A 17,286-nucleotide genomic window follows, 5' to 3' on the forward strand; every position below is an offset into this window, starting at 1 on the left:
TAAACACTAACCTGTTTATTCGGCAGGTATCAATCACCCTGTCTCCCATCATGCATCAGTTAGACAGAAAATCACATCCTTTCCTTTCTTTACCCATCAATAAAATCCATACTAGTTTAAAGGGACAGTGCGTATTATTGGACCACTAGATATATTGTGTCATGAAACCTAAAAAGAGTGCTAAAAAGCACAAGGAAGAATACAAACTAGAGAGTCAGAATGACCAAACTGCACCATTTTATGATTGAAATCAATGTTATTTTCAGAGAATTCCTTTTTGTTTTGTTTTGACCAATAGGAGGTCGGGTGCTTAATAATACACACTGTCCCTTTAAAAATCCTACGTGAACTTTTATAAACCCTTCCGGTAACTGATCAATACTGCTTTTAAGCATCTTTCTCCACAACACTGTAACTAAACTGAACACGTGTCGCCTCCCTGTGGCTTTTCTGGGAAACATCAATTAAAACCCAGCATTATTCATCGATTATTCTTAAATACCTCATGAACTGCATAGCTCTTACCTTTCTGGAAGACGTGCAATATATATTTGTCACCGTGTCACATACAAAAAAAATAACAGATCATGTAAAAACACCAAAAAATTGAATGGGGGAGGAGAAGCTAAATGTGCACCCCCCTAAAGAGGAACGTAATTATACCAGGTCAAAGTTCACACTGCTGGCCCAAGAAGTAGCACCGCACATTCCCCTGACAATCATACATAAAAATATTTACAACATAAAAACATTTGCGAGTAAAAACATGCAAAAGGAATAAAAGGTGACACAGTCATAAAGTACAAAAAGGGGGGATAGTAATTTGGTGTGGCTGTGAAAAACAAACTTCTGCACTGACTTTATTGCTCAATGCTGCCCTCTGCCTCTTACTAAGCTGCACTGCAACTCGGCATGAGAAAAACACATTAAAAAGGGCAGGGTTCATTTACAAACGCCTTACAAAATAACAAAGTAGAAAACACTTTGGTGAGGGATTAACATACTCGGATGTCAAAACACGTCGATTAGCATCGATGGAATATAGCGGAGGCAGTATGAACATGGAAAATATGAATGAATCAAGGTTTGGATGCCCGTTCAAGTGTGTGAGCGTCGGTTGAAAACGCCGGAATGCAAACGTGTGTGGCAGTAATACGCTTGGAATGAGGGGACATGTTTGTATGGGGGCATTATAAACGCTGGGGCTGGTATTTGGGAAATAAGTAGAGGTCTTTACACAGCGAGCTGGTAAATTCCGACATCTCTTTGCAGCGGTGGTGGGGGGTACCCGGGGCGTACCCCTCGCGCTCTTTGATGCGTCCGTTGACCTGTGGCGAGAAAGTCAAGAGCAGTGGTTAGAAAGTAAGAATTTTATTATCGATTTCTGTCCAATATTGAAAATCAGCAATACACTTGTTATACTTGTCATTTGAGGTAAGATCGGGCCTAATATATATATATATATATGCATATACACATTAAAAAATAAATTAAAAAAACAAATAAACATCCCGACTCGACCCGCACCCGAGCCCGGAAAATGAACTTGAGTTGAGGGACTAAGCTCGATGCAAACCCAAATTTTCATATTTTATTTGTGAAGGAGGAAGAATTTTTGGAAGACTCCGCCCCCAGGAGTGCATCTGCAGTGAGGCAGGCCTCCAAATTTTGTCAGTTTAGTGTGGCAGATTCCTCCATGGGAAGATAGTTGAGTGTCATCTGCGTAGCAGTGGAAACTGATATTATACTTGCAAATAATATCACCTTATGCAAGCATGTAAATACTGAAAAGAAGGGGGCCAAGTACTGAACCCTGCGGAACACCACAGGTAACACTAAAGGGCTCAGATGTCATTTCACCATATTTAACACAGTGCGTCGTATCTGACAGATAGGGTATGAACCATTAGAGGACGGTTCCTGAGGGACCAACTATTTTCGAATTTGACAAAAAACACAATAGAAACAAACAAAGCAAAAAAATAAGTAAATACATTTCTAGGACACAATACATCTTGCCTCGTACTCTACCTGGCACAGCTTTTAGCCATGGTGAGAAACATTTGGCGAACAGGCACTTCTCATTAAATGTACACTTGACGGGAAAGGTCCAGAGTAAACATGTCTGTCCCAAGTTGTTGTATGTATTGTGGACCCAAGACACGATTCTGCACTTAAAGACCCGACTGAAACCACACCACAATTTTGCTAGTTTTGTTATTGTGGTCACGCCAAGATACCTCGTAAGTAAATTGGTGAATTATCCAAAAAGAAAGTTGATAAATAATTCAAAATCATTTTAGTTCACACAAATAGAAAATATAATGGGTTCACATTTGGGTGGAAAAGCGGATGAGTTGTTAGCGCTTCTGCGGCACAGTTCTGAGGTCATGGGATCAAATCCAGCTACCAGCCTTCCCGTGCGGAGTTTGCATGTTCTCCCCATGCTTGAGTGCGTTTCCTCCAAGCACTCTGGTCTAATGCATGTCAGGTTAATTGGCCGGCCTGAATTCTCCCTAGATGTTAATAAGTGAGTTCTATGTCTGTGTGTGCCTTGCAACTGATTGGCAACCAGTCCAGGGTGTCCCCTGCCCACTGCCCGAAGATAGCTGGGATGGGCTCCAGTACCCCCGCAACCCTACTGAGGATAAGCAGTGCAGATAATGGATGGTGTTCACATTTTTAAAACGTTAAAATTGGATTCAAGTCATTTTAATGCCAATTAGGACCCTATTTTAAGAATAATGAATGAAATGCCTTATAAGGATTTTCAAAGATCCGTTGGAACCCTGATTTAGGTTTTCCCCCAAATACACACTCACTTGCACAAGAATGTCGGCCACGTGCGTGTCTCTAGCGTGGAGGCGGAGGGCAGAGTTGAGCTCTTGGATGAACCAGGATCCTCTCTTGGTGTTGCGCATGGCCGCCGTGCCTTTGAGAGTAAATCGAAAGCGATTGTTTGAACAATGTGGGCGCAAATAAACGTTCAGTATGATTGTTTGTGCCGTCGATTTCTTTTTTTCTTTTCTTTGAAGACATGTGCTAACTGTAAACAGAGAGAGGTGTAAACACGGTGCGAGGAGACTCCCAACAGAGACAGAATAAATAACGGGTCTGGCGCTGTTAAGTGAAATATGTTTACGGGAAGGTGTAACCGTGACAGAGACGAGCCAGCCTGGAAGATATTTTGAGTCGCAGCGGAAATCTCGCAATATTTTGATCCAATGGGCTCGTATGAGAACCAGAAAATAACAATGATTATTCCAATTCATTGAAGCAAGGGTGGCAACCATACGGCAAGCTGGCCAGAGAAGGTCCACCAATCAATTTAATACGGCCCCTAAGACACCAATGGTGGAAGCGCAATGGGGAAAAAGAGCCAAAAAAAAAAAGACCTGCCGTTCTAAATATGTCTACTTGATGTCGCTTAAGCATGGCGCCACACCCAAAACAACTGTAGGGGTCTCTCTCTCTCAACCACTCTCTCTCTCTCCTCTTCTCCCTTTATTTTTCTTTTCTGCTTTTTCTCTTTTCCTCTCTCTCCATGTCTCCCCGTGTCTCGGTCTCTATGTCTACGTTTCTACATGTTTCAGTATCTTTTTTCCCCTATTTCCTTTTCTTAGTTTCTCATTCCCTCCATCTTTCTTTCCAATCTACTAGTCAGGCTTTAGTAAGAGTGCTTTTTCTCCTGAGCTAAAATGAGTTTGACACCCCGGCATTAAAAGGGACAATGTGGTTAATTAGCGCTTCCTGGTGGTAGAAAAAAACTTCATTTGAGAAACACACAAAAATTTTGATTTAAATGACAAGCCAAAATATATGAACTATCAAGTAAACATCCTTTTTTATAAAAATAATTGGCAATCAAGAAATCATCAATCACGATCCTCACCCAGACGGAGCTGGCATGATTGGCTGCAATCTTGCTACCCTCAATACCTGGGTTTCCCCTCTGACTTTTTCCTCTTTTACTTTTCATTTTTTTCATATTTTTCTATCCCCATGCCTTTTTTCTTTCCTTTTTTAGTTTTACTTGTTCAGTTTTACCCTCTTTTTTCCTTTAAGTTTTTTCACGTTTTTCTTTTTTCCCCCTTTCCCCTTTTTTCTTTATTCGCAAAAAAAAGGCACAAAAGTAAGGGAAAATAATATTCTGTTTTGGTCACTGAGTCTCCGTAGTTTGTATTTTTCCTGTGCTTTTTAGAACTCGTTTTCAGTTACACAACACCATTCACATAACGTATTTTCTGCACTATAGGGCACACCGGGTTATAGGGTGCACCCCCAAAAAATAGTTTTTGGTCCTATATCTTCCATAGATAAGGCGCACCGGATTATAAGGCGCTACAATGGGAACGTCGACAAAACAGTCAGATGATTCAGTCCAACTGATTACCCCCTTAACATTCCCAAAGCTTGCAAAGAAGCAAATACGTGTCGTAGACACGTGCGGATGCGGTGTCCGTACGATGTCACTCAAAAGCGTCATTTCAAATATCATTCGGAAGGTTAAAGTCTTGGGATTCAAGAAATGCCAACCATTCCTTAGTTTCTATTTTCTTTTTCGCTCGCAACTTTACTGTGCATATGACAATAAAAACTTGGAATTAAGTTTAATTCACTCAACTCATCACAGCAACATCAAGATCGTTCTAAAACAAGATACCGGGAAAATATAAAGCCGCATAGCTCACCTAAGTTCTCACGTTCAATAATGATACGCAATCATGGTCTTCTTACAACCGTGAGTGTAGTAAATCTAGGAGAGTAAAATGTTTACAAATACAGACTAATGAAACATGTTTCTTTATGGCGTAGTTTAGCAAGCTTGCTATTCAGTCATCTTTTTCGGCCAATTGCGGGGTTTGTTTTGGCCCTCTAGCCCAGGGGTGGCCAACCCGGTCCTCATGAGCCGCATGTCCTGCATGTTTTTGGAGTTTCTCTGTTCAAATACAGGTGATCCCAATCACCTGGGTCATTATCAAGCTCCCGCACAGCTTGCAAACAATCTTAAAATTTGCATCACCTGAGAAACCTCCAAAACATGCAGGACATGCGGCTCTTGAGGACCGGGTTGGCCACCCCTGCTCTAGCCTATCCGAGGCTCCGAATAACTTCAGCCAATAGCGATCGATTCAAATGATGATTGACACATTGGTTAGCCAATGAAACGCCGGTATATAAATCCCAGCATACACCACGGACTACTCCACGTTCGGGGGAAAATCGAGTCGGCGGCTGTTGCGTAAGTTGCGAGACCTTGCGATTTAATATTGAGCCATATATAAGGCGCACTGTATTATAAGGCGCATGGTCAGCTTTTGAAAAAAATTAAGACTTTTAGTTGCGCCTTATAGTGCGGAAAATACGGTAAATATACCAATGGAAAATATTACACACTGTACCTTTAAGAATGACAGCAGTACAAATTGGAGATACAAGACCAACAAAACGTACAGAAAAATAAATACAATCCGTCTAAAATTTGGGCAGAATGACACTCAGAATAAATAGTTATCCCTTGCTATAACGCTGCTTCAATGATTTTTATTATTCATTGTGCTTTGCATTCTTATCAGCTATTAAAAATAAGGAGGCAATTTAAGCAAGGGAATCTTATTCCGGGATGACAATCCTTGCAATTGAAATATCTAAAATCAGTTTCAGTTTTAATCAGACGTGCAACCCTTGAGGTTATTTTTTTAGTTAAAAACAAAAAAACACAAAGGAACACTGCACCTACTTAGGACCTACAGGCTAAAATTTCAAATTAAGTGCAAAAGAAAAGCCTAGCCTGTAATGAAAATCAAGCTAATAAAAGCGCTATTCCAGTTTTGACTGCTATCATCTTGGAAAAGAACCCCAGGGCAGCCTAAATACCCTATTCAAGCCCCTAAAATAATATGATAAAAAGGCAAAACTTACAAATTCCCTGACCTTTGAGAGACGCAAAGCCGCAAATCATGTCAGACCGCTGGGGCAGTTTAATCCTGGGCAGGCCCGAGTCTCCTTGTCCAGGATCGGCATTCCTCGGACCTTCTCGCCCCGCGTCGGGCTGCTCGCAGCTGGGTGAGCTGATCCTTGCTGGCCCGTCCACTTGCTCCACTCCGCAATCCAGCTCCTCTAAATAGGAGACACAGTTGAGAAATTGGTCTTTTTGGGAACACCATCTGTGGTGTTAAATAAGTTTGAGTACAAAAAAAGGAGAATTCTGTAAATTTGAGCTCTTTACCTCCTCTGCAGGCCTGGATGAAAAACATCTTAGGTTTGTTCTGTAGCAATGGGCAGCGCACATTGTCGAAAGCTTCAAACACCCACTGAAGCTAAAAATGAACGAAAGACAGTATGGTTAGGTCCATTTTTCGAGATTTTCACCTAAGGGTGTATACGATAGTTCCCACAATATGAAATCAAGAGCGTAACAATTTCTGTTGATTCCATTCAGAATCTCTTTTGCTTCATAAATACTTAGCGGATTGAGGATTCCATACTGTATATTTTGTACTGTATTTATTAGCCATGGGTCCCAGGACTCGCAGTGATGATAAAGGAACAAGCAAACACTCACTAAATTGCATGGCCATAGTCAATCTGTGGAGGACAATTACAGTAATCCCTCGGTTATCGCGGTTAATGGGGACCAAAACCACCCGCGGAGAGTGAAAATCCGCGAAGTAGCGACGCCCCTTCAAAAATGCTTACATTTTTTTTAATATTATTATTTATAGACCTGCAAAGCTCTGAACCCGCGAACGTGGAACCACGAAGTAGCGACGCCCCTTCAAAAATGCTTAATTTTTTTTAAATTATTATTTATAGACCTGCAAAGCTCTGAACCCACGAGCGTGGAACCACGAAGTAGCGACGCCCCTTCAAAAATGCTTTTTTTTTTTTTAATTATTATTTTTTAGACCTGCAAAGCTCTGAACCCACGAACGTGGAACCACAAAGTAGCGACGCACCTTCAAAAATGCTTAAAAAAAATAAAAAAATTCAATTATTTTATTTTATTATTATTTTTTAGACCCGCAAAGCTCTGAACCCGCGAAGATGGAACCGCGAAGTAGCGAGGTCCCACTTTATCTATCTAAATTACTTGTGTGTGTGTTTCTATGTGACTAAGAGGCTTCCAAAAGGCTGAACTGATTTTCTTGTTTCTTCTTCAAGTGTTGTTTTAGGTCGAGGCACGACCAATAAATGCCAGCCAAATCGATAAACATTTGCTTTTGAGGTGTCTCTAATGCCTTCTAGCGACCAAATTGGGTACTGCAGTTCCCAACCACGACCACTCCAAGCAACCAAATCCAATCTTTGACCAGCCCGGAAACGCCAGGCCATTCATTTCAACATATTATATTAGATTTATAACGGAAAACATGAAAAGTATATGTTACAAAAACAATAGCACCCTATTATGAAATATGGCAATATGTCAAAATGTTCTTAAGGGTGGTAATACTTTTGCAAGAAACTAATCTGATAGGATGGCTGTCTTTGCAGTGAGCTGTGTCAAAGACTTTGTGATACAATACTGAATTTTTGCACTGTATTTTTTTGCTATGGATACGAAGACTTGCAAACATGCTAAAGGGAGAAGCAAAAAGATGATAACCATGTAAACTAAAGCTTGTCATTATCAAAAAATACAAAGAAGGCACACAAATTGTTAAATTTGCTCAATAATATGGCCATAATCATGCAATGATTGGGCTATTGTTAATAAAAGAAGACAATTAAAGCAAAAATATCACTGAGGTTCGAGTTTTCCCTTGCCCTCATGTAGGTTTTAGATCAGATGGTCTAATAATAGTCTAGTTTGCAATAGTCTGGTCTGTTCAGCCCTTTGAGACTCTTTGTGATTAAGGGCTATACAAATAAACATGACTTGACTTCTACGGGCATGCAAAACAATTTTCACTAGTATAATTGTAAACTCTATTAAATTTTTACTTAGCCAATGCCATCTTTTCCCTCCCTCTGCATCCACCTGCTACTTCACTGGACCAGCCCAAGTCACCTCACACCAAATGTATTTATGATGTTTCTTATATTACACATTAGTAGTACATGCCATATACCATTTTGTTATTTTAATGTTTTCTCTGGTCTAAAGGGTTTTTATCCCCCGCAGTACGGCAATTTCACTTTGCAATCCAAACCTCAGAAGCGATTGTCATATGCCAGACGTCTATATACGCACACACACATAAGTTATATATATAGATATATGAATATTTACAAGTGTTAAACAACATAAAAGCATACCTGCAGGAGCTGGCCGTCTGTGCCGTATATGGCTCCTTCAACGCCGTGAGAGAGCAGACAGACAACGCAGCTGTTCACACTGCGGTGCTCCGGATGCCTGCGGAAGTTCTCTAGGCATTTTCTCATTTCCTGAAAGAGGGCGAAAAATTGAATTCGTGTTCACGGTGATTACGCAAGAGAAGTGGGCGAGGCGACCTCACCTCTGCTGTCAAGTCTCTGCGGACGGTCACGACGTAGTCCAGATCAGTGAAAAGCTTCCTGAGAACCTCGTGGTCGACGTCGCCTCCCTTCCTGGGTTCGAGGTCGGTTGCCGAGTGAAACATCACGTTGCTGATCACCAGGGCTAAACCGCGAGGTGTTGAGGTCATTGCGTAAGACTGAAACAAAAGGAGGTAAAATGGGACAGCGTTTATTTGGGGTCAGTATTTTGGATGTTAAAGTTCAACTTTGGAGTCCGTGCAGCCCTTTGAGACTCTTTGTGATTAAGGACTTTACAAATAAACATGACTTGACTTAACATGACATTAACTCTTTGGCCAGATTTTGTGGCATAAACCACGTTACTGAAAAAGTTTGGTTTCTTGCACTACAAAAGAATTTTTTTTTCCCATCACTGAGCAAAATTCTGTACAAGAGGCAGGCGCACATTTTTTTCAGAACGCAAGCTCCATGCAAAAGCAAAACCAGCAGGCTCAAGGACAGCTTCTTCCATCAGGCCTATACTTACTCTAAACTCTCTCCCGCCCTCTGCCAAATTAATGCACTACTGCGTTCCTTAGATTTTGACTTGCAGGCATACATTTGACCAGAAAACCCTGCAAATAATGTCCGTTCATTAATTTTGCCTTATTTAAATCATCCTAGAGATTTGGGGAAATACATGTAAGGGCAATATTAGAGCGCTTAAAGGAAAAACTATTCAGTTATGGAAAGATTTAAATGATGACCTTAAAAATGCCCCTTATGTATGTAAGGTAAAAACATTTTGGATGCATTTATTAAAGAAGATTAATAGATCAAAAATTTTTTTGAGTATTATACGTTAATTGAGTCACCAGTGATACAACAATTTTAAAATGTCATTTTCTTATTTTACAACATTCCTTTGTGCAGTAAAGTTCTGCTTTTTCATGATTTGATTTTGATTGAGTCTTCCCTGCAAGGACAAAATGTAAAAGCTAGGGCCCCTTAAAAGCTTAGGCTTCAAACTATCCCCTTTGGGCACATGGTAAGTACTGTACTATTGTACTGTACAGTTGCTTGTGTGCAAAGTCTTTGTATTATTTTCCTTTTGTTTAGTCTATTAACACACTTTTGTGCTGTGCCTTGAATAAACTTCAGTCAGAATTCATTAAGAATGTGCAATGAAGCTCTTAATTGCACAGGAAAATAAAACAGATGAGTATTCAAAGGCAGTCTGCATAAGGGGGGTGCTAACACCTTTTTAGAATACTTACAAAATGACCACAAAAAAAAGCAAAACATCTAATTGTTTTGAAATGAATTGAACATCCTTTGGACATTTTTCAATTAAGCCAAAAACGAATGGGTGGTCACACTTTTACAACACGCGAGCTACTTGCTTAATGAACAAACTATTAACCAACCAGTAAAACGCTAAACAAGTTATTTTCAATTAATTTAAGTGATTATTTGTACCTTAATTACACAAAAAACTCACACCTTCATAGTTTGTGAGCAACTTAAAAAATGACCCAGTCGAAATGATTGATTCTCCACCCCAAAAATGCAAAACTGAATTATTTTCAATGAAGAGTCAAGGGCTTCTTGCACTTGAACACCACGTGAGCTACTAACAAAATGATAAAATTGAAATGATTTACCAATCAAAAAAGCCAAATACCTAGTTATTTTCTAACATATGGAGGATTCTTTGGACATTTACGCCAAAAATGAAGATTCAAGGGCAGTCTAATATGAAATAAAAACCATTACTAATTAGTGTAAATGAATGGTAGTTATTTTTCTAAATGCTAGTTCAAATATATAAAAGATGTTTACACAAAAGCATGTAATAACATAGTCAAAAGATAACTAGTGTCAACACTGTGACTCAATTTAGTTTTTTATGACTGATATTTTTGTCCTATCTTGCTATTTAAAAAACACTCAATTTATGCATTAATTTGCGTAAAATCAATAAAAATTCCGACATATAAACAGTAGGTTGCCCTTATCCTAACAAATGTAAGATATATTCATGAACTGTCTTAGTTTTCTGATATAAAAGTAAAATGGAAATGCATATTATACATTGCATTTGAACTTCTAATCCTCAAGCACTCAATACATTGTAAATACATATTAAAAATCATCTGTAAATCATAAGACTTAAAAAGTGGTCGGCGGCGCCCTCTGTTGGCTGCGGCTGCATCGGCTCGCTACAACGGGTCAGGTGCAATCGACATTTCGTTCTGTGTACATTGTTACACAGAATGACAATACAAGGAAATTATATATATATATATATATATATATATATATATATATGTGTATTATCGTCAAAAATTACACCTTTAATTTGCATAATTCATACCTGTTAACCTGTATGGTTTTGCCCTACGAAACATGTTTTAATGCATTTTAAGACGAGTACGACGTACAAGGAAATCTGTACGGAAAAACACGAATTTGTCAATCGCAAGCCGCCTGGGGATTTCCCATCATGCATCATTCCGGAAAAAAAAGAAGGCGTACGATTATTTTGTATTTTGTACGGGAAAATACGACAGTTTGTATGGGCATGGAGCCGTGGAGGTTGACAGGTATGACAATTTGAAATTCTCCAATTTGTTACTGCAGCAACGTTAACGTTTATGCAGACACGCCGCATTTGACCACTAGAGGGCAGCGTGTCGCCAAATACAAATCACTGATTACACTTTCCATTGGTCAAAGTAATGAGCTCCCCTGTTCCACATCATTTAAACAGGTTTAAACCATTTTAAGCAGGTTATCCGCTGCATAACTTGTGCTACCTTTATGCACTGAGTGAGGTAGAGGTCATGTGTGCAAGGGAGCACGGGATTGGTGTTGGGGCTGTCCGCATCCAGGCTGTACTCCATGTCCTCTGAAAACAACACGCAAAATGCATCGATAACCAAACGAGTTAAATAATGTACTGGCTTGGTTGCAAATACGTATGACATCACACTCGTAGCTTCAAACATAAAATCTGCATTCTACAAGCCCGTACTCGAATCACTCACAAGGTGCGGCACCAGCACTCCTTTCAGTAATCTGATAAATAAACAATGAAGCAACTGACAATAATATCCCCGTATCACCAGTATATTTAATTACCACTCTCTAGGCAATCCCTTTGTCCACAGCCTACGTCACCATGGAAACGTAAAAATATTGACATGAGACACGTATGTGATATGTCACATCTCACCGTGTGTCCTAGCTCGTTTGGCCGAGATTTCCTCTTGGGTGGAAAGTGGAAGAGGGGAGTCCCCGTATCGCTGAAATAGAGACAAAATTGAATTTAAAATTTGATGCAGGGGTCACCAACCTATTTTTGTTTACTTCACTACTTGTTATGTTATTACTACGTTAGTACTATATTATGCCATTACCTGGTTGTAATTATTACAAGGTTTAAAACAGGTTCAACCAACCACTAAAACATCATGACAGCCAGAAACAAAATTTCCTAGGAAATCACAATGACATCACTGGTGAGCTACTTTCAGGACCAGTCAGTGACAGTTTTGCTACTTAGTATGTTATTACCATGTTCGTACTCTGTTATTACATGGTTGGAAATATTAGTAGAGTTGATATAGGCTGAGTAAGCCTCTAAAACAACATGCCAGATAGAAATTACATTCCCTAGAAAATCACAATGACCCATCACTGTCGAGCTATTTTCGGAACCAGTCCGTAAGCTACTCAGGTGTTCATAGGGAGCTACCTGGTGACCGCCGGCACTACTTTGGTGTCCCCTGATTTAAATGTGACTAACGGAGTCAAACATATGCACTGACGATAAAAATACATAGTTGAAATGTGAATCACATTATAATCCCGCTCCAGGATTAGCAAATATGCATTTATAGGATTTTTGGCAAACGCTTTAAAAGCCTGATAATATCGGTTGAGCACAAAAATATTTAGGCTCCACCTTGTGGCGCATTCCTGCTATTGTTCTACTTAATTGATATTTTTTTTGTCAGTTTTGTACGGTTAATGAACTGTTATTATACGTTTTAATTTTGCTTCTCTTCCAATGCAGCTGTTATTCACAGGGGTGGGAAAATTACGGTCAGCGGGTCACATGCTGCCTTCCAGACTTTTCATCTGGCCCGCCAAGCAAAAATTGTCTAAAAATAATGATAAAAATAAAAAAAAGAAATACAACTAAAAACTGTTTTTGTGCCAACTTGGCCCCCTTTATCCCTTTGGATGTCAACAAAAAATACTTTAACAGAAATACTACAAGAATACCACTGCAGTAATACTATACAACACTAAATTACTACTACAGAATATTACAACAGAATGGCTATATTAGTACAAATACATTAATACTACAAAAATACTTCAGTCTAAAAAAATACTCCGATGAATATACTTCAAAAATGCTTCTAGAAAAATATTACAAAAAAACCCTTCAGTAAAACATTTATACAAAAATACTACTACAGAACTATTCCGACAGAATATTACTACAGTAATACAACAAAAATACTACTACAGAAACATTATGGCAGAAATTCTACAAAAATACAACCACAATAATGCTACAGATATACTACATATACTAAAAAAACTATTATGGAAAAACCACAAAATACTAAATATACTACAATGAAAATATTTCAAAAATGCTTTTACAGAAATAGTACAAAAATACCACTACAGTAATACTTAATACAAAAATACCATTCCAACAGAATATTACTGCAGAAGTACAACTAAACTACTACTCCAGAAACATAACGACAAAACGATAAAAATATACTACAAATATTAGACAAATTCTGCTATGGAAATACGATAATGCTATTGAAATACTACAAAAATAAAACTACAATTATACTACAAAAATATAAAAATACCAACAACATGCAACTGCAGTAATACTACCAAACTAAATATCAAATTAAGTGCTTAAAACAGGGACCTTGTTTATTATTTTCGTTTATTGTGATTGGTTTTTTGATAAAACGGATCAATTTAAAAACAAACATAAAGAAATATTACATGTATACACCTGCATTTATATTTATTTACAAGTGGAAAAAAATGGATAGATCTCCAGGATCGGCCCCTTGGCAGAATTTGATAACCTAATGCAGCGTGCCATTTCAAATGGTGGGCCACGTGCACTACACAAATATCATTTTTAATTTTTGGGGGAGAGAATCTGTTATCAACAAATAGAGGTATCAGATGTCTCGAATGAAAAGGTGAGCGACTGTACTCGATTACACGCGAGCTACTTAATCATTCAAAAGAGTATCAAGAGTGAAAGGTTAGTTGGCTCACCTCTGTCCTCGGTTCTGAGGTCTTGATTAGCTGCCGTCCCTCTTGTCCTTTATGTTCTTCCTCCGGCTGAAAGCATAAAAGACGTTACCGTGATTACAGTATAGTAGATGCCTGGCTTAGAAATACCCAGCCTTATGATGTTCTCACCTTACAATGTGGAATAAGATGTTTTTTTGGCCCTTTTTTACAACATTTTCCTCACAATAAAAATTAAAAACAACAAATGATTAGGGGTGCCAAAAAACGTAGCTGTGTTCGAGTGTATGATGAGTCTAAGCTGATCCACTATTATATACAATGCTGATTTGCGTCACGGCATCATGTTTTTGGCTGAACTCCTTCCCACAATGCCCTTCTCTGTGCTTTCCAAGGACTTGGCGAGCCAGCGATACAACACTTATTTATGTACTGAATTTAGTTGCTTTTGAAACGAAAGCACGCATGATGCTAAAGGGAAAAGAAAAAATGTGATATCTATGGAAACAAAGCCCGTGTTTATCAAGCAAAACGAAGAAGGCGCTCTAAACACTCCCTTCACTAAGTTGCTCGGCCGTAACTAATTGACAATTGGGGCTATCGTTACAAATAAATAGAGCAATTTAAGCAAGATAATCTTCTGAGGGCATAACAATCTTTGCAAGTGGAAGGTGGAAAATGAGTTTCATTTTCAATCCACCGGCACAGTCTCTTCCTTTTTTCTGCATACACCCGCTATTCTACTTTACCAGTTGAAGTCAAATCACAGGTAAATCAAATTTAATGTTTCCTTTACATTTGTATTCATTGCACATGCCATTTAATCATGTACACATATATTTCACACAAGTAGTGGTTTCTATATAAGATTTTGTAATATTTTTATTATCAAGGGTACCGGGAGTCTGGAACAGGTTAGTTACGCATCGTATAAACCACACGTGACAAACTCTTGGCCCGCGGGCCAAATGCGGCCCACAACGTCATTTGTGGGGCCTGCAAGAGCTTCAAATGTCACAGTCTAAAAATAAACAGGTCGACGAGTGCTTTATCCAAATACTACATTTCCCACATTGCCCCTTAACTATAGTATGTGTGAAGTGACGCCTCAGCGCCTCGACACGCCAGTATTTCCATATTGATGCCAATGAGTGAAATTTAGAAATAAATAATCCTTAAAATGTCCAAGAAGGGTTTTGTTGGACAGTGAAACCTCTATATATACAAGATTCATGTGTTCCCAGAATGTGCTTGTATCTAGAATTGCTTAAATCTCAAGCACATTTTCCCCAAACAAAAAAACTGAAAACTCCAAGTTAACCCTAAATAGCTCTAAAACGCATCTTCCTGATTACTAAAAACACATTCAAATAGTAAGAGAAAATAAAGAATACAGTGAAAAGATACATTGGTAACTTCTGGAAATTTTCATCAATTGGATTTTCTCTCATATTACGAGCATAATTTCTAGTATAGTATCTGAAATTTTTCGTAGATTGTATGAAGCTGTATCACTATATTTAATTAATAACATGAAAGTGTCATGTTTGGGACAAGAATAATTCATATATTCAGATACTTTACATAAGGTACTAGTTACATTTATTTTTACATACCAAATGACATTTAGTAACCTTTATACGTATCATCGGACACTTTGAGGACAGCCATTACGCTGATGTGGCCCTCGGTGAAAACGAGTTTGACATCCCTGCTGTTCACCCTTCCATCTCCTGAGGGAGCCAACTGTGGTCATTGTTATAAATCCCCTAGGTGCTAACGTTAGCATAGTGCTGAATCTACTGCTCGCAAACAGTATCTTGTCAACCCTGCTATCAATTTATAGGTTCACACTGCAGAGCTTAATTCTCAATTGCAATTTCTTTGGGGGTGAAATATAATGTTTTAGTCAGATTTTTCACATTTGCAACTAAATTCAACTTGTATGTGATCCCGCATGCGCAGAAAAGGACACGTGACATCACACGCAATGCGCGCAGCGTTTGCAGAAGTACTCATGGATGCTAACGGTGCTACAGGAGTCAGTATTTGTACTACTTTATCATTTTAAAACGATTAAAAAGAGAGCCAGCATTTTAAAACGTATGGGTGCATGGTCGCAACTAGGAGTGGTGAGATAATGTTGTGAGCGGTTTCACTGACTCTGACTTAATTTGTAATTTTCAAATGACAAGAAAAATTTTAATGCGGATAAATGAGCGCCTATCCTTAACACTGTCACGGCAAGAAACACCCGAACAGAGTTGTCCCCCCCATTGAATACTCTGTTTTCGTCCACCATGGTTGTTGATTTTTCCCCTTCATCCCGCCTGGTTAAACAGAATAGTGATGTCTGTGGCCTATCGATGACAGGCAAGTCGCACTAATGCGTCCCGACTGATCACACAGAAATTGCATTCAAAAATCGGCTATGTATTGGATTTAGGACCATATATGAAAGTGGCCTGGGTCTGGTGTGAAAAAAAATCGGCAATGTTCCGTTTAGACGGACTTTATCAGATCGGATGCAAAGGAAAATCCAATTTTCCTGCGGTGTAAACCTAGTCAATGACAGTTCCAATTCTAATTATCAAAAAGTTTCAATCACCCACTATAACAGCAATTCTATTTTGCGATCACCACTTCAGAACGGATTAAAGTAGTATTCCGGGTGTCTATTTTATGTGTGTTGGGAAAACGTTTGCCGTGTTACACATCAACTCACTTGGGTTTCTTTGCCGTACTTCCCCTGTAATGTCGTGAGCAGCTCGCACAAGTGCAGCTGCTCGGTTTCTCTCAGAGCTGAACAGAAGCTGCCGAAGGCTCGCGGACCACGCTTGGGAAGCAGCAGTAAGAGACGCCAGCTTCGTTTATGTGACGTTTGCTCAGCCTAAAGAAATTGACAATAAAGTAAAAGGAGTTAAAAAATGAAGCAGCTGATTGTAAAAAAACCATAAAAAGGAGGACAATACTAACTGGTATGGAAAACAATTCTAGATGCATTTTTGGGATGGTTACATAGTTCAGACATCTGCATATTACGTCTTGTTCAAAATGATTCATAAAATGTATTCCACTAGTGTTCACATTGCTAATTCATAAGAAAATATGTACATATTGATGGAAATGCACAATCTGTTCTGTGGACGCCGAAAAAGTAATTATGAATAAAGGCTTTTTTACATGGTCTAAAATGTATTGTAATTCATACCTGAAAAGATTTACAATTTATAACTATGAAAAATATACAAGTCAAAGCCAAAGAAAACTTTAATTGTCTCTCTTATTATAGGTTTAGTTGGACCTGACATTTATAAGTGGTAAAATCATCCAGCAAACAATATAATTTGTTGCATTCCAATTTCAAATTAATAAGTTGTATCTACGATGCTTTTACATTTTAGGAGCTGTGACATCTATAATATTCTGGATACTTTTCATACCAATCATTAACAGTGATTAAAATGTGTACAGGTCAAGCAAAAAAAATCATAAATGTTTTTGTTATTTGTTTCTAAGGGGATTTTATTG

General features: G+C 38.6%; 1 protein-coding gene across 8 annotated transcripts in view; it reads right to left on the reverse strand.

Annotated features, from left to right (window-relative positions):
- The window catches only part of casp2 (caspase 2, apoptosis-related cysteine peptidase), a 61,085-nt gene continuing 43,799 nt past the window's right edge, over positions 1 to 17,286 (reverse strand). For 7 of the 8 annotated variants that reach the window (XM_088326887.1, XM_088326883.1, XM_088326884.1 and 4 more), the window contains 10 exons: positions 16,481 to 16,645; positions 13,780 to 13,845; positions 11,681 to 11,750; positions 11,262 to 11,353; positions 8,463 to 8,639; positions 8,263 to 8,391; positions 6,230 to 6,320; positions 5,923 to 6,120; positions 2,823 to 2,932; positions 1 to 1,328 (listed from right to left, as the gene is read on the reverse strand). In XM_088326887.1, the coding sequence (XP_088183013.1) occupies positions 1,191 to 1,328; positions 2,823 to 2,932; positions 5,923 to 6,120; positions 6,230 to 6,320; positions 8,263 to 8,391; positions 8,463 to 8,639; positions 11,262 to 11,353; positions 11,681 to 11,750; positions 13,780 to 13,845; positions 16,481 to 16,645 (1,236 nt within the window). In that variant the 3' untranslated portion in view covers positions 1 to 1,190. The remainder of the gene's footprint in view (positions 1,329 to 2,822; positions 2,933 to 5,922; positions 6,121 to 6,229; positions 6,321 to 8,262; positions 8,392 to 8,462; positions 8,640 to 11,261; positions 11,354 to 11,680; positions 11,751 to 13,779; positions 13,846 to 16,480; positions 16,646 to 17,286) is intronic. The other variant, XM_088326889.1, reaches the window with a different exon arrangement.

This window comes from Urocampus carinirostris, chromosome 2 (assembly GCF_059441175.1).
Source record: "Urocampus carinirostris isolate Australia breed hairy pipefish chromosome 2, RoL_Ucar_1.0, whole genome shotgun sequence".
Taxonomy (NCBI): Eukaryota; Metazoa; Chordata; class Actinopteri; order Syngnathiformes; family Syngnathidae; genus Urocampus; species Urocampus carinirostris.